The sequence below is a fragment of the Pogona vitticeps genome, chromosome 13, assembly GCF_051106095.1.
Source record: "Pogona vitticeps strain Pit_001003342236 chromosome 13, PviZW2.1, whole genome shotgun sequence".
Classification (NCBI taxonomy): Eukaryota; Metazoa; Chordata; class Lepidosauria; order Squamata; family Agamidae; genus Pogona; species Pogona vitticeps.
Genome location: NC_135795.1, coordinates 6,139,108 through 6,163,804, shown reverse-complemented (window position 1 = coordinate 6,163,804; position 24,697 = coordinate 6,139,108). Strand labels below are relative to the sequence as shown.

At 46.4% G+C, this 24,697-nt stretch overlaps 1 protein-coding gene across 1 annotated transcript; it reads left to right on the top strand.

Moving 5' to 3' along the window:
- The first annotated feature begins 6,341 nt into the window (after positions 1-6,341).
- On the top strand, positions 6,342-12,293 carry LOC110086915 (transmembrane protein 100). The gene has a single exon (XM_020808175.3). It carries the CDS (start codon positions 8,081-8,083, stop codon positions 8,453-8,455), a length of 375 nt encoding a protein of 124 aa, XP_020663834.3. The 5' UTR covers positions 6,342-8,080; the 3' UTR covers positions 8,456-12,293.
- The last annotated feature ends 12,404 nt before the right edge of the window (positions 12,294-24,697 follow it).

The window sequence follows — 24,697 nt, the reverse complement described above, 5'->3', positions numbered from 1 at the left end:
AAATCTCATCAGCTGGAGAGTGGATGAAGGACCCAGTTTTTTGTTGATTCCGGGGTGAGGTGTCAAGAGTCTTTTTTGGATAGATGGCTTCCTGCCATTCCTCATGCGTAAGAAAATAAGTTATAGAAACCAAACCAGGAGCAAGAAATAGGCACCAATGTGCATTTGAGTCATAAAATCTTTTTTTCCCCCTGGCAGTGAATTCGGATTCTGGAAGCACATCCTGTTTTTTGCTTCCATTTTTGAACCACTTGGCTTAAGAAAGGGACATCTCTAAGCTCAACTCCTTTAGAGGACAGGGTCCTAGGGAAAGTTGCCACCTCCCCTGCTGTACCCAGGGCACTGAATGCCTTGTGTTTTGTACAGAGGCCCTTTCTCCCACCCCCTACTCCACTTTGAATTCTGTACACAACTTAAGAGGAACTTCACAATTCCCCTCTCTTGCTCTTCTTGAATGGATTCAATTAAGCCTGTGATTCTCTCCCCCCCCCCCCCCGCCTCCAAATCCCTTGGTGTATCTCTCACCCTCTTGCGGCATCAAGCGTGTTCATTGCTTTCCCAGACCGGCTTCTCTAGCCTGTCATGCTTTCCTTCATCATTTGCTAAAATAGATTTTTTTCCCCTCCTGGAAAGAGAAATGGAAGCGACTAGACCAGTGAGATGATGAAGGTTATACTACTGGTGATTATGGTGATAGAAAAGAGAGGGGGGCCTCACTCAATAGTCCTCCTGTTCCTTTCATTGCTGGGAAAGACTCAAAAACGGGAGCAAAATGGCTTGTTGGGAGATGACGAGGTGGGGGGGGGTGAGCAGTCGCATGCTGATGGGCCTAGACAAAAACAGCCGCCATTCTGACCACCCGGAAAAATCCTTGAATGCCAAAAAAGCCGGAGCGTGCCTTGGATTTAGGACAAGATTTTCCCTCCAGGAGCTGAATGTTTCTAGTGGGAAATTCTGGCCTGACACTTCACTTAGCAGATGCAAGAGTCCTGGGAAGACAGTACGGTATAATGGGTAGAGTCTGTGACAAGGGAGACGAGAGACAGCTGCACCGTGAGACAGAGACAGACAGAGAGAAAGAGAGAGAGAGAGATGATGGATAGCTCTGTGGCTTAAGTTCTCTGGCTGTGGAGCCAGAGGTTGGGAGTTTGATTCCCCTATGGTGCCTCCCCAACATTGGCCACCAGTTCTTAAGAGTCTTATATATTATCAAGCACGAGACACCAGGGGTAGAGCAGAAGGATTCCCCTCTGCTGGAAGTGACAACGATGGGTACCCCCTTCCTATCCTGCATCCTCTATCCTGCTGCCCAGTCCCACTGCCAGTGCTGAAGTGAGATCCAAATGCTTCTTTATAGGGAGGGAGAGGTAGGACGTTTCCTCGTCTGTCTTTTGCTGCAGGCAGTAAAGGCATGTGAGGCTGGTATGGAAGGAGGTTTTCAACCCTCCCCCCTGCAGAAGCAAAGTGATGCAGGCCCCTGACGGTTCCCCCCCCACCCCATTCAGAGCACTAGAGAGACTCAGACGCACCGAAGCGTCGAAACAGAAGCTTCCGAAAGATGGTGAGGAACTTGTCTCGCTACTCAGAATGTGGTTGTTTGGCCTCCCTTGCTCGGATTGTGGGAACACGCCCTCCAATTCCATTTTTATCCCAAAATTTGCTCTGCAGATCAAGACCAATCCCTGATGGGCTGGCGGAAGGGACTCGAAGGATCCCTCTGTGTGATTCTGTATTGTTGGGCTGCAAGGCTCACCATTTCTGGGCCCTGCTTGTGCAGCCAAGAACGAATGACAGTTGCAATCCTATGCGTTCGCCAGACCTGCGGAAATGCCCTCTTCTGCATTTGCTGTTCTAGTTTTGGACTTTGGTCCTCCAGATTCACTGACCCTTTGGGCTGGACCAGCCGAGTCTCCTGGAAGTTGGTCTGAGACATCTATAGGAAGATATTAGAACAATCACCAGAAAACCATGTATGGAAGAGACACATCTCAAAATTAAAAATAAAGCCCTCAACCTCTTATAAATTGGTATATATTTGTTTGAAAAGCCTGATACTTTGGGGGCCAACAACTTATTAAGAAGTTCTTCAAAGGGCTGTAAAACTGCATAAAAGACAAGACATGATTACACTCATATAAACATCGCAAAGTGTGAAAATGCTGAGCTGATGATGAAGATAACAAGAGCATTTATGATTTTTTTTTTATTGGCCTATAAAGGCATCGCCTGTTCTTGCATTTGTATTTTGTAATGGCCACCTGGCTCCCTGCTTTATTTCAAAGGAACATTTAAGAGCCCTGTATAGCTCGTGGGTGGCTCAGGAGCTGTGACTCATCCCTTAGCAATGAGCACTGTTCTCTCTGTTTTTTAATCATTGGCCACTTTCTGTCTTAATGCTGCTGAATCTTGACGATGAAGCATAAAAATACTGTATTCTCGAAGGCGATGAAGCATAAAAATACTGTTAGAGTAAATAACTAGGATGTGAGCTATCAGGTGGCTTTATGCCAAGGAAGCAATGCATGCTAGCTAGCATTCATTGGATACAAATTAGTCAAGTCTGGAAAAGTTTCTTCAACTGTAACTCCATTGGCCACGCTAGTTGGGCGATACTGGGATTTGTAGTTAAAAAAATTGGGGAGGGGTGGGGATGATATTCGCCAGTCTCTGCAATTTACTCTCTTAGTAGAGACAAAACAGGGAGTTCTGTCCCAGCATTCAGCAGAGTCAACAGGATACAATATATATTTAGAAAGTGCAAGCTGGACTTCAAGCTGCTTTTCAAGTCCTAGCCAAGGTTTCAGAAAGGCATTTCGCCCTAGCTTTGCCCTAGATTGCATGGCTGGTTTGAACATCTGAGCCAAATACATCTCAGACTTGTTATTGAAACATTAGACTAATCCTGTATCTAGAAAGAGTGCTCCATCAAGTGGCAAAAAAGATATACCTGTAGAAATGCATTAAACTGCAACATTTTATTGAAGCGTGTTCTAGTCCATACTGAACCAGAACAGGAAGGGTATTTTCTCCAAGGAGGCCTGTTGCTCTCTGCAAACTAGAGAATCTAAACAGATGCACGAAGAAAAATATTCAGGCCGAAAACCAGGTGGGAAACGCACAGAATTGCATCTAGTGCACCGTCTGTCCAAGCACCTTATTGGTGTATTTCTTTTTGGAAAATTCTTATTCAGCAAAAAACATAGTGGTTAAAAAGGTAATGCTGTGTTTCCCGGGAAATAAGACAGGGTCTTAGATCAATTTTTGCTCCAAAAAAATCATTAGGACTTATTTTCAGGTGATGTTTTATTCTTTTCATGTACAACAATCTACATTTATTCAAATATAGTCACGTCCTCTTCTTCTGGTTGCTGCACAAGGTTGGAGGGCAGGGTTTCACTTAACTAGGGCTTATGTTTGGGATAGGGCTTATATTACGAGCATCCTGAAAAATCGTACTAGCGCTTGTTTTCAGATTAGGGCTTATTTTCGGGGAAACAGGGTAGGAAGGCTGTGATTTTGTTGGGACTTTAGAAAGTTGAAGTGGTGAAAATCACATGCAGTTGGTTTCTGGATAGCTGTGGTTTGTAGAACCCTAGCATAATTTCTTTTCTTTCATGTTCTAACCTACCTTCACTTCAATTTACCTTTCAAAATATACAGCTGTAATAGGAAGAAACAAGAAAACAGAATTTATAACGTAATATTATTGAGGGCTGAAAGTACCTTCTGGAGAGTTTAGAGATGAGCTGTTGCGCCATCACCGAGTCAGGAGAATTAGAAACTCAGATGTGACAGGATACCAGCAGATTCGTGTATCATGTTTTGTGTTTCCATCCAGAGCAATCTTTGGCTTGATGCGCCATCTCGGATTCAAAGCAGCATTTCCAGTGAAAGGACTGATTACGAACGGCGTCACCAGAAATTTGTTTCACTGGGGTGTCCTTCCACTAACTGAACGTGAGTATCTCAGATTCCTTGGCTGAAATTCTGTTCCGTAAGCGATACCACATAAGGCTGATGATACCACATAAGGCTCATTATGAGCTGTGACAATTTTTTTCCCCCAATAATACATTTCCGATCCTCCCTCCAAAGATCTCAAGCCCCCATGGAATCCATCTTAATTGTGGGGGAAGCTGTCGGGGCTGAAAGACAGGACGGAAGTCTTTAATTTCTGGAAATCATTGCTGTCAGGATGACTTTACAGCCGTCAGCAATTTTCAGAAATTAAAGACGCCCCCCTCCCCCCCCGGTCCTTCAGCACCCAGCAGCTTTGGGGAAGGAACTGGAAATGTTTTATTGCCGAAATATCACCCCATCGGATGACATTATTCAATTTATGTGGCAGAGTTGGCTGAACAGAATCCCAGCTGTGTAATAGATCAAAATAGCTATGAAATGATGGACCCTATCCATTCACGGATGGTTTTCTTGCACGTATGAAGCCTTAGACTGAGAGTATTAGAGTGAGCCAAGCCTTTTGTAATATGGTGGTGGTGGGGAAGACACTGAAATAGAGATGGAAAGGACCCACTGACAAGTGGGGTGGGTGGGTGGAGGTAACTCTTATGAGAGCAAGAGATAAATGGAAACAGAAGAGCAGGTAGGAGTCAAGCCAAGAACACGGTGATGTAGGAGCTCTACTGTTTGATTGCTGCCTGATCAGGGAGATCAGTCAAGTGGGCATGGGGGCACGGCCAGGTAAACAGACATGGCAAGAGTGTCAAGGCTGGTCCTCCCATGAGGCCAAGCAAGGCAAGAAACTGACTGGCCCATGCTGGGGGGGGGGACGGGGGCGGCAGGACAAACACGAGCAGCCTCTCTTCGCCGTTCCTCATGGAGACTCTCGTCCCTCCCTCTGTTGGGAATAAGAGACACGTAGACCATGCAAGACCTCCCCTGGGCACCAGTTTGCTGCCTTAAGTGAGGTGGCGATCCCTACTCCAGCTAGCTGGTACTAAGACGTAATCCAGACAAGGCAGAGGTGCTTGCTGCCGGCATTGGTTAATGGCTTCCCTCTGCCTTTGCCCTCTTCTTAGATGTTAAAACATTCTGCCGTAATACAAATCAACTTGATTTGATTCTAAATGGCTTTTATTATTGTATTGTATTGCATTGTTGTGGACTATATTATATTGTTTATATTGTTTTACAGTGGTGCCTCGCTTAACGATTACCTCGTTAAACGACGAATCCGCTTGTGAGCTTTTTGCGATCACTATAGCGATCACGAAACGATGTTTTAATGGGAGAAAATCGCTTTACGATGATCGGTTCCCTGCTTTGGGAATTGATTTTTCGCTTAACGATGGTTTAAAAACAGCTGATCGGCGGCTCTCAAAATGGTTGCCCGCTGGGCAAAATGGCTCCCCGCTGTGTTTAGGATGGATTTTTCGCAAGACAGGCACCGGAAAATGGCCACCCTATGGAGGATCTTCGCTTGACAATTAGGTATTTCAGTGGGTTTTTTCCCCGCTTGACGACTATTTCGCTCTACAGCAGTTTCACTGGAACGGATTAATGTTGTCAAGTGAGGCACTACTGTATATTGTTTTGCTTGATATATGTTGCAATGGCCTGTGTGCCACACAATATACGTATTTTCTGCTTGCTTCTGGTCACTTGAAAAGCAGAACAAGGAACAGGGTTGCAGCCTGTGCTGGATGGGGTTACACCCCCTCTGAAAACACAGGTGCGCAGCTTGGGGGTGCCCCTGGATTCGTCTCTGAGCCTGGGCACCCAGGTTTCGGCGGTGGCCAGGAGTGTCTCTGCATAAAATGAGCGTGCCAGCTGCACCCGTTTCTTGAGACAGATGCCTTAGTTACATCTCAGCTAGATTACTGTAATGCACTCTACATGGGGCTGCCTATGGAAAGTGTCAGGATACCTCAGGAGGTGCAAAAGGCAGCAGCCAGAGTGCTAACTGGGGCTGCACACAGGGATCCCCTCCCTGCACTCCTGTTACAGCAGCTCCACTGGCTGCTGATCTGTTTTTGGACAGAATTCACAGTGATGGTTCTACTCTATAAAGCCTTAAACCACTTGGGCCCAAGCTATTTCATCGACTACCATATCCCTTCACGAGCTTGCTCAAATGTTAAGCCCATTGGAACGCATTGAATGGTTTTCAATGCGTTTCAATGGGTTTTTAAATTTCGCTTTATGATGTTTTCGCTTAACAGCGATTTTCCTGGAGCAGATTATCGTCGTTAAGCGAGGCACCGCTGTACGTTGTGTGCTAACAAGATTCCTTTTATCGATGGCCATGACCGCTGTTTATTCTGTTTGGGGGAAAGACACCAGCTCAACTCTTGTCAAAAGTGTAAAAAATTAAACAAGCCCGCCCTGAAGCTCCACTTACAGCAACTCCGCTCATATCTTTGGGAGAAGTCGTTAACACCATCAAGTTCAACAACATGGAACCTACAGTGACTCCTGCTCCTGCCACTCCTCGTCCCGATCCTGTTGCCTCGACAGCGCCTGCTACCCCTTCTTCGAGAGCTTCTTTGAAGGTGTCCCAAGTCGGAAAAGTCTTTGACATTGGGGTTGGCATCGACATTGAAGTCGCCATCTGTTAAAGATCCCAAGAAAAAGGAGGTAGTTAAACATAAAAAGGCTAAGTCTCTTCAACTGAAGGAGCTCCCTCCAGTTCGAGTGACCTTGCCCTCGCCGATACTTGAGAAATCTTCCAGGGAGTTTCATGATCCCGAATCGCTTTCTGAAAGGGATGGCTTTGTACTGCAGCCACAGACACAGGCTATGGTATCGATTCCAAGCCTGTCTCCGAGTCATGGCCGTTCTGAAGCTGATGTCATCTCCAGGCCGGCCTTGGCCCGTTTGAGCCCTATGTCAACCAGGCGGGCAACAGTGATTCAACCGTCGAACCTGGAGGTGTCACCACAACAATCCTGGATGGGGACAAAATAAATGTCAAACTCCAGACTAAGGAAATATGTTTAGAGGCCAACCTAAAAAAAGCAGTAAAGTGTGTGCAAAGGCGCAAAAAAAAAAGACAACCCGATTTGGGGAGATTGTGCCTTCATCGGGTGTGTGTTCATCCCAGGAGCAGCCCCGACGTTTCTGGAAAGCCCAATGTCAGTCCATCCTGTTTAGTGCTCTCTAGCAGCTGGTATTGTATTTCCCATTTCCAGCAAAGCAACTGTTGCTGTTGCAGCAAAAGAAACAGACAGCCTTGCGGCATCTGAAGTTTATTAAAATATAATAAAGCTGTATTTTATCTGGAGGCAGCATTTGTGGCCTTCAGCCCACTTGCGAGAGTATCGCTGATGGAAGCGGGCTGCGATCCAGGGCTACGGATGCCAAAGAAAGCAGGTCAGAGATGAAGATAAGACGTCAGACCAGACTTTGTTGTTTCCGCAACTGGTACGAGGCCTTTGGGTGTTAAGAGGTAGCCGCTAGCCAGCCACCTTGACGAGTAACGACGGACGGATATGTCTTCCATCCAGTAGAGCTCATAAAGAAAGATAAAACACCTGGCAAAAATTCAGCAGCTGCACTGTTTTGAACTCTTAATTCTCCAAATCCCCATCGTGTAAGAAATCACAAGCGAAATCACAATTCAAACAAGTCTGTAAACCCTAAAGATTCAAAGACAGCGTGGAAAAGGAGCTACAGGAGCCCAATCGGCTGGGAGGAAAGCTTGCACAGCCAGAATGGCAGGCGAGCATCTTCCCACTGACAAGGCTCCTGGGGAGGGCAAGTGTGTTTCCCCATAGGTTGCTTCTTCTTCTTCTTCGAAACGGTTAACAGGCTCAGAGCTTCCCACCCACAGGCCTGACATCACTTCTCGCATCGCCCAATCGCCGCTCGGCTCTCCAGCAAAAGAGTCCACCGAGCCAAGGCTCAGAGCAGAAAGCAAAGCCAGCAGCGGCCAGAGAAGAAAAGCAGCAGCAGAAGGAGAAGGAGGAGGAGGAGACAAGGTACAAAAGACTTTGCATCATTTCTCTAGGCTCTCTTGCAAGGAAGGCTGCATCACCGGGCAAGAAGTGCCCAAACCGGGGTCCTTGTCGCCCTCCCTGGGCTAGCCTGGACATCTCCTGACCTGCTCTCATCTACCACGATGATGGGCTGCAAGTCCAACTCCCTGACCTGCCTGCAAGGAGGGAAGCCCGTGCTGCCGGTGGTGGCTGCCCCCACGGATTCCACCGCCACCCTCAACAAGCTGGCCCTGGCGACAGGGGGCACGGAGAAATCCTGGTACCGCTGCGTCTTCCCCTTCGGCATCGTCGCCCTGGTCATCGGCATCGCGGCCACGTGCATCACCTTCACCATCAACGGCCCGTCGATGGACATTGCCAAGGTGGTCTCGGTGGCCACCTTGATCTTCGGGGTGGGCCTTTTGGTGGGCGCCGTGGCCTGCTGGCGAGCCAAGAGGGAGAGGCAGCGAAAGAAGCAGCAAGAAGAACCCGTCCCCTTAGAACAGGGGGCTTTATGAGGCCGGGTCCCCCAAGCCAAGTCCCCGACGGGTAGACCCATGGCTGGAGATGGCCTCATATTTTTCCTGTAATCCACGCACCGAAGAGAGGAGCGCTGGTAAAGGAGCTTTGAAGGAGGTCATCAGTGTTGGGCAGAGGCGGGCAGAGACTCGTGCAACCTGGCAGTGTGTGTGTTGACAACATTGCCCTGCTTGGATTCAACTGCAGTGAGTAGCATTATGAACTGTTAAGGGACTCTGCTTGCTCCAGGAAGGATGAATGATCAAGGCTGGGAGCCAAGAGCCGAGAAGGAGTGGCTGGCGGTGGACCCGATGGCTCCTGCAGGAGTCCTGACTTTGGGTGGGCACGCTTCTTTGCAAAACAGGTCTGTTTGTTTACAAAAGAGCCGGGCGGAAAGCAGCAGCAGCAGCAGCAGAAAAGTGGGCTTTCCCTCTCTCTCTCTCAAGTGTTCTGTGCGAGAGTCACTTTCACAGCCAAACAAACAACCGATCCCAGGAAGGAAGGAAGAGAAAGGTTTTGTTTGCTTTTAATCCGGCCTCCTCGGAGCAAAGGATCATGAGCTGCTGCGGAGTGAAAGGGGCGCCCCTGCTTTTAAAGCTGCAAGGTGAGAAGAAATGATAGCAAGAGACTGGAAGTTCTAATTGGGGGCAGCAGGGATGTTACTCCCTTTCTCTGTGGGAAGCCAAGGTCAACGTTGAGGGACAGGGTTGGGGGAAAGAACAGATGCAGCCCCCCCCTCCATGAGCACCACCGCAGACAGCAAGTTATAATTGAAGAAATATCCTTCGGCTTGCGCAGGAAAGAGCCTCGCAGCAGCAAGAAGCCAGGAGGAGATGCCAAATTTCAAGAAATACAAACACTCGAGTTTCAAACTGCAGATGTATGTGTACCCATGAGTGGAGTTTCATGCTGGGGACAGAGGGGGACCGGATAGGGTGGCCTCTCGGCAGTGAAATCCTTAGTTTGGCACAGATCGTGAAAGAAGAGCTTAATCGAATGTGCCCATCAAGCTTCTAGTGCTGGGGGAGTTTGGAAAGGTGAAATGAAAGCTATGTCCAGCTGGGCAGACATTCGCCGGCACGGGCCACCAGCCCGCGAGGGACCGTCCCGGGCCGCAGGTGAGCGTCCCGTTGGAGATGCAGCCCACGCTTTTGTGCAAGTGGACTGTGAAACTGCCCCCCCCCAAGCGGGCCTCTGCGCAAGCGCCTGAACAGAGTCAGACGCCGGGTCGGTGTGGGGCCTTTCTGCAGTTCCCAATATTTTAGACATGTGAAAATCTGTTTCTTGCTTGTGCCAAATCTGTCGCTCCAGAGAGTACAAAGCGCGGCCTCTCAGTTTGGCATCGGCCCCGTCAGGGCAGTCAAACAGCTGAGCTTGGAACAGCCATAACCAACATTCTGGCAGGCTGGCAGGCAGGCAAGAAGATGTATTGCCAATGGATGAATAAAGGGAACACCCCCACCCACCCCCACAAAAAAACCTGAAGTGTTTAGTTCTGTCTTTCTTCATCAATGGGGCCAGAACAAGGAATCAATGCTTGGAGAAAGTTTGCTTCTTTGGTTGCTGGACTTAAATTCCCCGGCGATTACCCAGCGAGCGTGGCCGAGGGCCCCCCCCCGCTGGCCCGAGGGCTTCCGGACATTATGGTCCACAACGGAAACTCTTCCAAGCTCTACAAGAAATATCTATTTCCCCTATGTCTCCACACACCCCTCTGCATAATTTCCTAGCACCCCTTTAAACACTACTTTTTTGGGGGGGAATGTAACCCCGTGGCTCCAATTCACAGCCACATTGCCAACACTTCAAAGAGACGCCTTTCCCCTCTTTTGCACCCCAGGCTAAGCTGGCAGGTTGCTTTAGCTGTTGGGGGGGGAGAACAGCCGCTCTTTTTGGCGGCTCAGCACCTGGAGCCCATCCCACCTACGCACATGCAGCTGGAAAAGAGTGAAACTGGACTCCCTGTCATAATCTGGGAAGCCGGCCGCAGCAGCCAGAATAAGTGCGCGTATGGGTGAGTAGGGGGGAAGAACATCCAGAGCGCACATCCATCACGTTTCCTGGCACGGCACTTCACAGTATGCGGGCAGATCCCCTAAAGGCTCCGCCGGCGCCTGGCCCCGAGTGTAACACGCAGGAGAGCGAATGCTTTGCCTTGCAGGAAGGAAGGGAGACCAAGAGGATGATTGGCTTGGGGAGGAGAGCCAGAGGGGAGCTGCCTCTCTTTCTGGTTGGGCCCATCTTGAGCCCTGACGGTGCACATCCACTCGTAGGTGCAGGGCAGGGCAACACACGCACACACGCACGCACGCTTTGGGTGCTCTTTGTCAAGCGTTCAGGGACAAAAATGTGAACAGAAGTCTTCAGAACGAAGGTGTCCCCATGAGAGAGTACGAAGCTGACAGCTCTGTAGCCAAGGCGCTGTGATGTAGAATTTGTATATAAATGATGAAGGTTCTATCGTTTTTAATCCTCCCTTCCCTCTGAGGATGATATCTGTGGTCTCCCCTTTTGCGCCTTATAATAACCCTGTGAGGTAGGCCGGAAGGAAAGAAGGTGGCTGAGTCACCCTGTGAGTTTCGGGGTTGGACAAATAAGTGAACCTATTTCACCCTCCAGTCTGTGTCTCACGGTGGGTAGGTGGGTGGGGAGGGGAAGCGCTGAGCCTCCAGATGTTGAAGCCACAGCTGCCACGATCCTTTGCAATTATCCTCCATGCTGTTTTACATGGGAAGGGCCAAAAATTCCCATTTTCGTTCCAGCCCAATCACTATAACATATCCCTTTCTCCATGTGTTGAGGGCATCCTTTCTCCAAATATGACACACCTTAGCAACTGCAGCCCATAAAAGAATGTCTCTCACCAGGAACATAGAAAGAGGGGAGGAAACACAGATATTTTCTCTCTCTCTCCAAGAAACACGGGGTCAGTGCCCTCTGTTGAGCTTCCCCTGGGAGTGGGCTGTCCCAAGAGCGTAGGAAGATCCAACGGCGCCACTTGCTCAAGCATCACCTACGATGTTTGCACGGATGGTGCGCTCCCATGTTAAAGTACTGGCTGGAGAAGCTCGAAAGGATAGGGACCCAGGTGGTTTGTGCTAGTCCAGCAGTTAGGCAATGTTGTGCCCTGTGAGCATCCCAATGACAACACAGTTGCGCTGAATCGCCCAGAGTTACTGCTATGGCCTTTAGGAGGCCTCAGTGAAGGAAATGCATGACTAAAGCTTGGAAAGATCCCCTTGTTTTGAACGTCAACTCCCAGAATACCCAGACGGTGGCTATGGGGTGGGATATAGACTTCTGTGCATGAGAACTGGTGATTTCATGAAACCTGGGGAGGAGCAGAATGGCAGAACCTCTGTGTCACCAGCAACAGGTTCCCGTTTCAATCTTTGACATCTTTAATCATCACCACCACCATCGCCATCTAATTTAAAACAATGGCCAATCCCTGTTAATTCAGTTCCGGACGTTCAAAAAACCAGTGGCTTGGCAAGCATGTCATGCCACCAACAGATTTTGAGGACGTGATTCCTGATTTTCAGGTGCGACCCTTTTGGCCTGCCCACATGCGCCAGCAAGGCTGAGAAATAAGAAGCGCAAGAGGAAGAGGAAGGACTGGGTGGTAAGTGACCGGAGAAAGGTCAATCTCTCTCAGATCCGGGAAAGATCCACCAGGAAATACTGCCAGTTTAAGATGAGCTGGTTGAACGTCTGTTTAACCTAAAATCGCTTTCTCTTTAGCTACCTCTTCATTTCATTCCATGTATTTCAAATAGAGAGTGGTAAACTTCATCAAATGTAAAATTTGAATTAAAAAAAATGCCTGTGTCGTTATGTCTTCTCGTCCCTTTGATTGCTTTCTTCCAGGAAAGACCTGCTGACAGTTTCTTACGCTTTGTTCTCTGACACGAGAATATTAATGGGCCAAACACCGAGCTGCTCTTTTCTGTTTTCATTATAGTCTCAATTTCCACAAAGTGGTGGTGAGGCTGTGTGGGCAAGGGTATTGTTTTGTTTTTTAAAGTGTCCCTCCACCAAAAACCTGGGTCTTCTTGCAGAAGAGAGCAGAAGGGACCTGGCAGGGTTAACCCTTTCACCTTTCACCCTAGCAAGAGGCTGGTCCTCTTTCTATAATTAGACCTCGAACAGCATGCATGTCTGTTTCCTCAGTTTCTGTCTACTGGGTAATCAAATACCATCCCAACCGCCCATAAGAGAGTGAAATGTGTGGCATTTCCTGAGCGGGAGAGAGTGATGGACAGTTTTGCTGATAGCCCTGAAAGGATTGTCACACTTGCATGTTAACAGGCTCGCCTGATGTGTGGAGATATGCAAGTACCCCTACTTCCGGAAGCTGGTGTCTTGCGTTTTTTTTTTTTTTTAAACTTTGGGATGAACTTTAATTTCTTTCACCTCCTTTGTTTCTAGAACTGCATACACAAGAAAGCTCTGAATCAATGCCTGGTCCGGTGACCTCCAGGACTATACTATTCTGGGAATTGTAGTACGGAAAAGAACCCTTCCCCACTCTTGACCAAAACTACTTCTTGACAGCGTCACTGAGGGAAGTCATTAAGCCACAGGTGGTGATTTTTTTTTTTGCCCACCAGATGTTTTGGGTGCCACATCACCAGATGTTTTGGGAATGGTGGGCCAAAACATCTAGACGGACAAAGGTTTATGATCCCTGTACCAACCGGTTCTATCGGAAGCCGCCCCTGCTGTTCTCTCTTCTGTGATTCATGGACCTTTCTCTGCCAGCCATGGCTGCTGTCTGTGGGCAGGATCTGGGCTTCAACTGAGCTTGGGCAGGTTGGCCAAAAAAAAGAGAGAGGAACTTCTAGAAGCAGTAATTGTCAACGCCCGACCAAAAAACAACACTGTTGTAGGTCTCTCTGATTTGTTTTAGAGCAAGAACCTAGGCCTGCTTACCCCCTGCTGTCATCACCACTCGTGAAAGTGAGGAAAAGTGAGGTTCTCGCTAACTTAAAATGTCATAGAATCATAGAATATTTGAGTTGGAAGGGACCTATAAGGCCATCAAGTCCAACCCCCTGCTCAAGGCAGGAATCCACGTCAAAGCAGATTTTTGAGAGATGCTTGTCCAATTTTCTCCAGCGTTGGAGTGCTTCCCGTCTCCCAAAGTCATTGGTTCCATTGTCGTACTGCTCTAACAGTTAAGAAGTTTTTATTTCCTGATATTCAGCCTAATAGGTATTCACAGACAAGCAGTGGCGAGAGGTCAAGGACATAGCCTATTGAGGAAGTGTGTCCTCAAAAAAACAAGCGTAGAAAAAAAGTTCAACACTGCCTTTTTCTCTGACTTATTTTTCAATTACCAGCAGGAGTGCCTCCCCCCCTTCTTTTATGGAAGAATATTTAAGCATGCACAAACACACACACACACACACACACACACACACACACACACACACACCCTTCTTCACATGAGTTAGTGGAAAGACACTCTCCCTTTTTGCAGCCTGTTGCCATCCATATATAGAAGGGTAATAAAACCAGGAATTGTGGCTGGAGGGGGGGGGAGTTCAGTAGATAATGCATTAATATCTTCAATCTTAAATGAATCAGGTAAATCTAGGAAGGTGAGCTCCTTGGCTTAGACCTCTGATAGCTGTTGCATCTTGAATTAGGTAGTACTTAGCATAAGGGACCCAAAGCAAGAGAGAGGTGGGTGGGTGGATGGATAAGCCAACAGATAGATTACATAAACAGACACACTCTGTGTATTACTAAGAAAACAGAAATACTGGATATACACATATCTATATAAAGATATGCTGTGGGAGCAGGGCTATAGTCTGAGCAGAAAAGTACCTCAATGTGGAGTGAGGAACACTGTGCTTGAGTCATGGATCTGGGTCAAACTTTGGTGTGTGCGAGGGACTGAATGAATGAATTGCAGTTCTGCTTTCTTCAACTGATCTCAATTATAGTCTGCTGTGCCCAAGGTGGCAGGATGGAATATTCTAAATGGAATGAGTAATATTAGATGGTTAGATGAGGTCACATATTGTTAGATTGATTGATGCTTTAGAAATCATGAGTAAATACACACACACATGTACATATACAGAGAGGTGATGGGGAGAGGAATGAATGATATTACTCATTGCAAAGACTGCCCTGGAAAGGTTTGGGGGTCTCTAACTGTACTTTGATATCAAATCCCTAACAGCTGGGGAGCATTTGGCAAATTTCTGTGTGCCAAAGAATTGGCAAAAGCGCCATTCCTCCCCTACAGAGCTGGCACAGTATTGCTGAGGCCGACACAGTTGGCAAAACACTTTCCACTGACCGGTGGGCAAACATTTCACTGGAGGCTGCAGTACCGAGACCTTCTAATCTGGCCAAATTCCCATTCCTATTCTTCCTGGCACTAATAAGCTAAATTAGCCATGTTCTTACACGATGGGACCATCTCATGCATTGATTGCCTTCTTAACCCTCTAGCACTGTTTTAATAAAATGTGCAGTTTGTACAACCTTGTTTAATGAAACCACATTTGGAGCAAAGTCTACTGTTCCTGTGGTTTTCTTATTCCACCTGAAAGAGTTAGTCATATCTTATAAAATCATAGAATAATGGAGTTGGAAGATTTGTATAGGCCATCAAGTCCAACCCCTTGCTCAAGGTAGGAATCCAAATCACAGTTTATCTGACAAATGGCTATCTACATTTTCTCTTATATTGGGTTGGGGAGCTCACCATCTCCTGAGATGATCTGTTTCATCATTGTACTGCTCTAACAATTAGGAAGTTTTTCCTGATAGTCAACCAAAGTCTGGCTCCCTATAACTTGAGACTGCTATTACCTGTCCTGTACTCTTTATCCTGCCTCTCCTCTATGTGACAGTCTTTCAAGTTTTTGAAGAGTGCTATTATATCTCCCCTCAGTCTTCTTTTCTCCAGGCTAAACATGCCCAGTTCTTTCAGCCTTTCCTCATACAACTTGATTTCCAGCCCTCTGATCATGTTTGTTTCCCTTCTCTGAACTTGCTCTAGTTTGTTGGCATCCTTCTTAAAGTACGGTGTTCAGAACTGGACACAGTACTCAAGATGAGGTGTAAAACCACTGCCCAAGATAGGGGAACTAGTACTTCATGGGATGTGGAAACTATACTTCTGTTAATGCAGCCTAAAATAGCTTTTGCCTTTTTTGTAGCCACATCATATTCAGCTTGCGATCTACAATGACTTCAAGATCCTTCTTGCTCGTAGTTTTGCTGAGCCAGGTATCCCTCATCTTGTAACTGTGTGTTCGCTTACTTTTTCCTACGTGCAGTACTTTGCATTTATCCCTGCTGATTTTCATTCTGTTGCTTTCGGCCCAGTGCTCCAGCCTATCCAGATCATTTGGAATTTTGTTTTTGTCTTCCAGGGTGTTAGCTATTCTACCCAATTCTGTGTCGTCCACACATCTGATAAGCATTCTCTGCACCTCCTCTTTCAAGTCATTAATAAAAAATATTGGGGAGCACTGGCTGCCAGATTGAGCCTTGTGGTATCCGACTTGCTACTTCCTCTCAGTTTGAGAAGGAGCCATTGATAAGCACTCTCTGAGTACGATTCTGTAACCAATGGTGTATCCAGCTGACAGTTGTTCTATCCAGCCCACATCCAGTTAGCTTGCTGATCAGAATATCATGGAGGACTTCGCCAAAAGCTTTGATGAAATCAATATAAATTACATTTATAGCTTTCCCACCATCTACCAGGGAAGGTTACTTGACAAAAATGGGATCAGATTAGTCTGGCAGGATTTGCAACATTTTGCTTCCGAATGTTATATATTTAATTAAATTATATGTGTCATTGTTTGATTTGCAAAGGAAGTCCCTCTGGGGTGTTGAGGACCAAAAGCGGGGCAACACATCTTCATTTTATTGAAAAACTTTAGGCAGCAAAAAAAAAAAAGATTGAAAAACAACGTGAGCTGTGTGGTGGTTCAGTTGAGGGCTTAATTTAGACCAGGCTGTAAGTGTCGAAGGGAATCGGCCAGGGAGTGCAGCTGGAAGCGATGGCTAATCACCACGACCTCATATAGGTTTGGGTCCTGTGCTAAATCATTGCAGGAAGCCACTGTTGTTTTCGGAGGCTATTATTTGTGAACTGCATCGTGAACCCTTCTGGAGGTCTCTTGACCATCGGACTGGACCTTGATGGGAGTGATTCATGACATGCTGCTTCTATATTGCCTCTAAAAAGCACTCTCCAGGCTGTTTACAATTTAATTATACAGGCTACACATTGCCTGTATAACCACCGACCCAGTAAGCTGGGTACACTATTTACTGACCTCACTATTTACTGACCTCAGGCAGAGTCAGGCTTGAACTGGCTATTATTGGGACTGAACTCAGGTTGTGAGCGAAGTTTTGATTGCAGTACTGCAATTTAACCATTGAGCCACGAAACTTTTGTATAGCCTCATCAAATCAAAGGCCTGCTAAGTCCAGCATGTTGCTTCCTAGCATCCCACTGTAACCATTCAACTGGGAAATTCAAATGCACTGTAGGATTGGATTCAAGGGCCATCTCCCACTCTTGCTTCTCAGCAGCTGTGATCCAAATAGCCAACAACAGAGCCGGCGCTGCCATTAGGGTAATAACCGGAATCATTCTGTTGCTGCATTTACAGAGTTTGGGGGGGGGGATTACTTTTGCAGATGATGATTTTTACAGAATCCACCTTGCCTCCAATGGCACTCTAGTCAAGTTCCAAAAATAAAACGCGAAACATGATTTTGGGAAGCAGGAAGCTATAAGTTGACCGAGTTGTTTTCAAAGTGTTATAAATAAATCCTCTGTATTTAGTTGCTGTTTTTCATACTAGCACTACAGCTGCACTTGAATCACATTTCAGGTGTTCTTCTTTGAAAGACACGATCTCTTTTCGGCTGAGTGCCTTTGTTTTGTGTTTGCATCAATGCCACTGGATTAATTTCCCAAACGTTAAACTAGCAAGAAGAATGTGGGTGGTTGTGTATACAGTATATGTGTCTGAGAGAAAGAGCTGTTGGAATCATTTATTACTGGGGAGGGAAAAAAATCAACTTACCTAAGGCGTTCTGAGGGGCCCTGTCACACCAGGGCTTTCCAAGTTTTGATTATAATTTCCTTCCTAGGCAGAGTTTAGAGAAGTTACTTCTTTGGACTACATAGCCAATGTGGGAGTTATAGCTCAGGAGAATAACCTTCTGAAACCCAGCTTGTTTGGTACATGAAGGCAATCAATCGGTTGCATTTATGCGCTGTTAACCTGCATCTGACTTGCAGTGATCCTAATACAGTTTTCAAGGTATCTGAAATGCAGGGAATTGAGTTGTGGGATGTGCTGTCAAGTCAGAATTGACTCAACGCCCCCCTTCCCTAAGTGCTGAATGTTGTTAGCTTCTTCTTAGTCCTGGTTGCCACTGCTAGTGGGGAGGGAAAATGGGAACTGCAGTTCAACAACCTGTGAAGACCTTCTGTTCTCCATCTGCAAGGTAAGGGGTGGCCCAATTCAAGGTATCAGCTGGTATCATTGGTGAACCAAAGATGATGGGTAGGTGGCCCTTCAGATGTTGCTAGATGGCAACTCCCACCATCCCTCTTTGTTGAGTGTGCCGGAAGAGAACTGCACTCCAGCAATACTGCTGTCCCATGTGGAGGGACACAATTCCCCAACCCTGATTTAAACTCACAGAGTAGGAGCCCCAGGATGTATTTCTTGCTTTAACACTGCAGTGCAAGTCGACATACCTTCCAAATTAGCTCTCCAAAGACAAGTGATCTTTGACCTTGGCCGCCAGATCTGAGAGCTTTTCATATAGTCAACAGTGAATGCAGGCAATAAACGGCTGGAAGGAAAACGATGGGAAAAATGAGCGTCTTGACTTCTCAGTGGCTTTAACGAGAATGGCAATAGTCAGTGATAAACAGACCACAGGGCAGCTTGAAGCAGAATGCTGATAGGCCATTAATACACACGCTGCTGTGTATGTGTGGTTGTGTGAAGGAGTGGGTGTGAAGAGAGAGCCTGCAACTAGGGAGAGGCTCAGCCAAACCAATCCAGTGACAACTGACAGTTTACAGATGAGCTGCCTCAACACACTTCAGCCATAGTTGCTCTTTTGTGGTTCTTCTGCCCAAAGACAGTAGCTGAAGAATGTTGCAAATTAATTTATTCTGCATTTGAGGAAATCTGAAGGGTAGAACTGAGATTTCCATTTCCATCACAGATTGCAAGAGCACCTCAAATAAACAAGTATTATTTATTTGATTTATGTATATACAGTGCTGCCTTGCAAGACGAATGTAATTCGTTCCGCGAGAAGCGCTGTCTTGCGAAAAAATCATCTTACGAAAAGCAGCTTCCCATAGGAATGCATTGCAATGCATTCCTATGGGAACCTTGCAAGACGAATGAAATTTTTTTCATCTTGTGAGGCATCGGTCTCGGGGGGGGGGAACATCTTGTGAAGCACGGCCATAGAAGAAGCCGTCTTGCAAGGCATCATAGCAATCGAAAAAACCATTCGTCTTGCGGTTTTCTTCGCCCCGCGAGGTGTTCGTCTTGCAAGGCACTACTGTACTGCCCATCAACCAATGGTAACAACTCTGGGTTAGTTAGTTAGTTAGTTAGGCATCCTTCAGTCTCTTGGAACTTGGAACTGGAGAACTTGGAACAGCATCTAGTGTGGCTGAGAAGACCAATTCGGTGGTTTACAACAATCACAAGACATAAAGAACAACATAATCAATGCATTAAGTTAAACAAATACAGTAGTGAGTTAAAAGACATGTATATTAAGATGCAATAGAGAATAAGCTATTCTATATGTCAAACAATAGGTAATTTAAGGACATATTACCAAAGGAGCAGTATGCATTTCAGAATAATTTAATGAATATGGTGAGGAGATCCACATCCACCTACACACAGACACACACACAGACACACACAATCCTTAAACAACAACACTGAATGGGTGACTGTTTATTTTTCTTCTCGCTCTATTATGATTCCTGAAACCCGGAGGCAGTCTGCCTGGGAAAAAAAAGTCTCCAAAACAGTGCTTTTGTGAAGTAAAAGAAGATTGTATACCAGAATCTTAGCCTACGTCGTTTAGCCCCATCCCTAGAACTGCATCTTCCAGGATGCCAAGAGTTGGCTTGAGTAGCCATGGCAACCACTAAATCTCTGTCAGGACCAGTTTAAGACATACTTCTGCCCCAGGCAAAGGAGAAGGTGGAGCGGGGCCCGTCTCCAGCCTCCCACAAACAGATGTGAGCTACACGGGTGGCTGGATTTCGCTTCAGTGCTGGCACCTGGATATTTTCCTTAGTCACAACAGTAGGGCGTGTGTTGTTTTGAGCCATGTGGCTCGCTTCTCCTCAGCAAAGAGAGATGAGCAAAAGGTTTCACGAGAGCAGCTGGTTATCTCTTTCCTGAGGCATCAAGGACCTTAACGACAGCACCAGCCATGGACCAGATCGTTTGGAAAAGTAACTTCTTTTGATTCCATCTACCAAGGTTGGGAGTTAGCCCCCCCCCCAAAGGAACTTCAGACCCTGGGAGATACAGTTCAAACAGGGGCTTTTAAAAGCTCAGATGTCCTCCAGAATCTCATTGTCTTGGTGATTCAAACAAGAGGTGCCACTAGCTGTATAGGATTTCAGACCATGCCTGGCCCTACTTAGAAACAGATTTGAGCCTTGAGCTTTGTGCGTGCAAAATCAAGAGCTCTGATAATATCGCCATCTTCATCGTCTTAGAAGTACACCGCTGGAAGGGACCCTGTCGAGAAGGCCTAGTGGGGAATCGAACTCCCAACGCCTGAGCCACTGAACTGTCCAGCACTTATGCTACAGTCTTCTGGTGATGGAAAATCCTTTGCTGCTGACTGCAGAGCAGAGATGGACAACTTTTTTCCAACTTTGAGGGTTTAGCATCCACAGGAGGGCCATGCGCACCAAGATCCTCTTTGCATGTTGAAAGGGACTGAAAAATTTTCCTTCCATCATGACCCCCAGAAGCAGCCCAGCCCACCCCGTTTCTCTGCTGTCTCCTGTCTGGTCACCGGCAGCAAATTAATGGGAGGGGACCCAAAGGCCCACGGCCGGCTGTGGCTGAGTGAAAGCGATGTGTGTGACACGGTGAGAGTGAGGGGCTGGCGCTGGGGCTGAGAGGACAGTCAGCTCTTAGAGGGCAGCGTGTGGCCACAGGTGTGCTGTTCTAGATGATACCTTTCTTGGTAAAGGCATATTTCTTTGCAAGCAAAGGGTTGCTATGTAATTTAACCCCCCCCCCAACCTCCCACTCCCTAAATTGGCCTGAATACAAATAGAGCTGGCAAATGGATATGGATTAGCAGGCTTGGGTTGGCAGCAGTGCTTCCTGTTTACCCAGCCAGCGATGTCCTTTAATAGCATTTCCAGACTGCACCCCGTTGGACTAATCGTGTCTGTCTGATGGGTAATTTTCTTCTTCGAGAAGGCAGCAGCCCTATGAGTCATCTTAGTTGCTGCCTCTCTCCACCTGAGTGGCCTCTCTCAGGCTTGACAAGTGTCCTACTTTGCAGAGAGCAGTCCTCTGTTTGAAGGCCCCTTCTTTTTGAAAGGCTGTCCTGTCCAAGGACCTTGACATATAATCGGAGAAATGCTCTGCCCTTTGGGACAGTCAGGTTCACATTATTTTCTATACTGACTACATGCCCAGCATGTCAATGAGAATCAGCCCAAAGTCCGCCCATCCACACGTTTTCCTCCACTGCTGGGGCTTCTACGCTTTTCGAATTGAACGCACTTGCATCAATTGAGACAGTGATCACTTGAGCAGATATAGAGGGGCCTGTAGCCTTTGGCAATATGGAGAGGAAAACTGGGGGAAATAAGGAATAGTGGAATGGAGTACCACGCAGTTCTATCATACAACGAGCCATACATTCCCCATCCGTGTCTTTACACTGCAACATTTTGTTGCAGTCCAACTTCTGTACTTCTACTGACTTTACTGCATATCACATGGTTCTCTTTAGATAAACTTTTATCGTCTTTAAAAAAAGAAGAAGGAGAACCTGCTGTGCAGTTCTGCCCTCACTTGCTAGAACTGAAGAGAAAGCATAAAGACAGTAATTAAGCAACATGCAATTTTATGGAGAAGAAGATCAAGCAAAAGAGATCTCTGGGGCGTGAATGCCAGGCAGCTCAACCACCTTGTGCTTATGATGTGACATTTGCTCTCCTACCCTTCTGAGACGGGAGTTCTTCGGGTGTGAAAAAGCTCTCTTTTCTCTAATTGCCTTGATAGCTCATTGTCTTGGGTGATAGTTGTCTGCACACTGAAGAAGCTTGAAATGCAGGCGGGGTTAATTGGAAGAAGAAGGCAGGAAGAAGACGGGGCAGGTTAAGAGAGAAATAATTCCCCGTTTCTCTCCGGGCAGAGCTGAAGGGCTGTGGCGAACCCCGAGTGAAACTGTCAGGTTTTCTAATGCTGTATGTAACAGTTCATTGCATTCAGGGCTGCTATGTATAAAAATAATTTTTACTTGATGAATCATTGAGTCCCTGATCTTGGATTTGACTTGTTCCCACCTCTGCTCTTCAGGAGCAACCATAATTGAGAGCAGAAGGAAGGAGTTGACTCAGGAAAGTTTCTTTCCTTTCCTTTTTTTTTACTGCAACCCAAAAAGTCATTTTTGATTCAAGAAAAAACTTCTGAAAGTTTTTTGATCCACCATATCAGCTTGCCCTTATCTCATGGTGCCCGTGGATGGCAGGATGTACAGTGGTGCTCCTCCTGACGCTTACCCCGCATGAGGTCAAAATCGCTTAATGATGACTTTTTTGTGATCGCTATTGCGATCACAAAACAATGGTTCCAATGGTTTTTTTCCCCACTTGATGTCGATTAGGAGCCTGCTTCGTGAACCGTTTATTTGCTAAACGATGATTTTTCCGGCTCCGCAAAATGGCTTCCCTCCCATCTCAAAATGGCTGCTTTCCGGACCCCTGCTTCGGAACACAGCATTTTTAAACAGCTGATCAGTGGTTCTCTATGGCCAGTCTTCGCTGGGCGATGTGGTATTTCCCCATTGGAACGCATTAATCGGTTTTCAATGCATTCCAATGGGGTTTTTTTCCGCTTGACGACGATTTCACTTAACAGTGATTTTCCTGGAATGGATTATCATCTTCAGGCGGGGCACCACTGCAATCTGATCTGACTTTGGGGGTGGGGATGGTTGGTTGGGGGAACTCTGCACGCTGTCAGTTGACCTTTGACGGCACAATGACAAATAACTAATAATTTGCTGCTCTTTCTTCACACTTCAAGCAATTGCCTCTTTGCCTAATGGTAGGACTGGCCATGCTTGCAAAGGACAATTTAAAAAATTAAGGCAGAACTGTAAACTATAAAAGTATAAACGCTAAAACTGTAAACTATAAAAGTAGCACAACATAAAAACAACTGCAAGATGGCAATATGCAAATTGGAAACAATGTTTATATAATCTATGTAGAAAGCAATTATGTAGTTGTGAATATTGCAAACATTAGTATTTCACTGCGAGATTAATTAATGGAGAGACAGCAAAACATCAGAGACAGAATTTCTAATTGTGAGCCAAGTACCAAGTAATGAAGCAAATGTTTGACAAAAACATACTTTAACAAGCGCTCTGTGTTCAGACATTTCACATCCAATAAAAAAAAATATGTCTAGCTTCACTTAAAAAGGGGGATTCAGTGGAAGCAACTTCTTATTCATCACACTGGAGTTTTAGTGATGGATAATTCGGGGTGTTCAAACATGGAAAATTTACTTTTTTGGACTACAACTCCCAGAACCCCTAGTTGTAATTGGGGATTTGGTGCATTGTATTCCAAAGCAGTAGCTAGCTCTGGTTCAGATGCAATGTTCCCAAGCAACAAATCACAACTGTATTCTGCCTTCCTAGTTTTATAAACTGCTATATCTGAATGCAGCTTGCATACAACACAGATTGACCATAAATAGGATTTCAGGTTCCAGTCTTCAGAAGAGCAATGACTGAGCATCACACAGTTCATGAGTAGCAAAATATTTAAAGAAAATAAACAAATAAACAAATAAATATTTGCTTTGATTAAACCATGCTGTCTATTAAATAACTGTGCTGTAAAGTCAATTCAGGCTGTGACTATACTTGGCAAGCCAAATCGGAGCAATTCTGCTCTGCTGCAGCTTGATTTGCAGCCTAATTTATGCTTCTACTGAGATTAAGGAGTCACAAGGAGACTTCGGTGCCAATGTCCACACTGGCCCCTCAAATCTGATGCAGTTCCGTCCACGCCCCTGACCCCTGACCCCTGCCTTTGATCCTGCCCTCTGCTGATCCTCAGCTCTCTTTTTGTGGCTCATTGTAGAGCCGATGGGCTGTTGCATGGCAGGAGGGAAAGGGGACATTTTGCCAAAGTTCTCCATAATGTACAAATACATACACACATGACGTGGAAACATAGTAGTCTGGTGTAGTTCATCAGAGTTGTTTCTATTTTCTATCAATTTGTAATTTTTTAAGCTCTTTTGTTGTTGCAGAGGTAATCTAGCACTAAATGAATGTCTCAATGCAGCGTTTTAGCGCTAAACGTGGTGTTGCTGTTGTTGTTTAGTCGTTAAGTCATGTCCAACTCTTCGTGACCCCATGGACCAGAGCACGCCAGGCCCTCCTGTCTTCCACTGCCTCACGGAGTTTGGTCAAATTCATGTTGGTCACTTCGATGACCCTGTGCAACCATCTCGTCCTCTGTACCTTCCCCTTCTCCTCCTGCCTTCACTCTTCATTCCCACCACAGATTGCTCCCTTGTTGTGGCAAAGGGGCTTGAGTAATTCAGAGAAGCTATAGGCTATGTCAGTGGTCCCCAACACTTGGGCCTCCAGATGTTCTTGGACTTCAGCTCCCAGAAATCCTGGCCAGCAGACGTGGTGGTGAAGGCTTCTGGGAGTTGTAGTTCAAGAACATCTGGAGGCCCAAGGTTGGGGACCACTGGGCTATGTCATGCAGAGCCACCCAAGACGGACAGGTCATAGTGGAGAGTTCTGACTAAACATGATCCATCTGGAGCAGGTACTGGCAAGCCACTCCAGTACCTTGGCCAGAAAACTCCATGGACAGAAACAGAAGGCTAAAGTTGGTAGTTGTTTTTTTTTTAAATACTTCAGAGACGTTGTTGTTGTTTTTCTCCAAAAAA

Coding starts and splice junctions, on each gene's coding strand:
- LOC110086915 (XM_020808175.3), top strand. CDS start 8,081: ATGATGGGCTGCAAGTCCAACTCCCTGACCTGCCTGCAAGGAGGGAAG.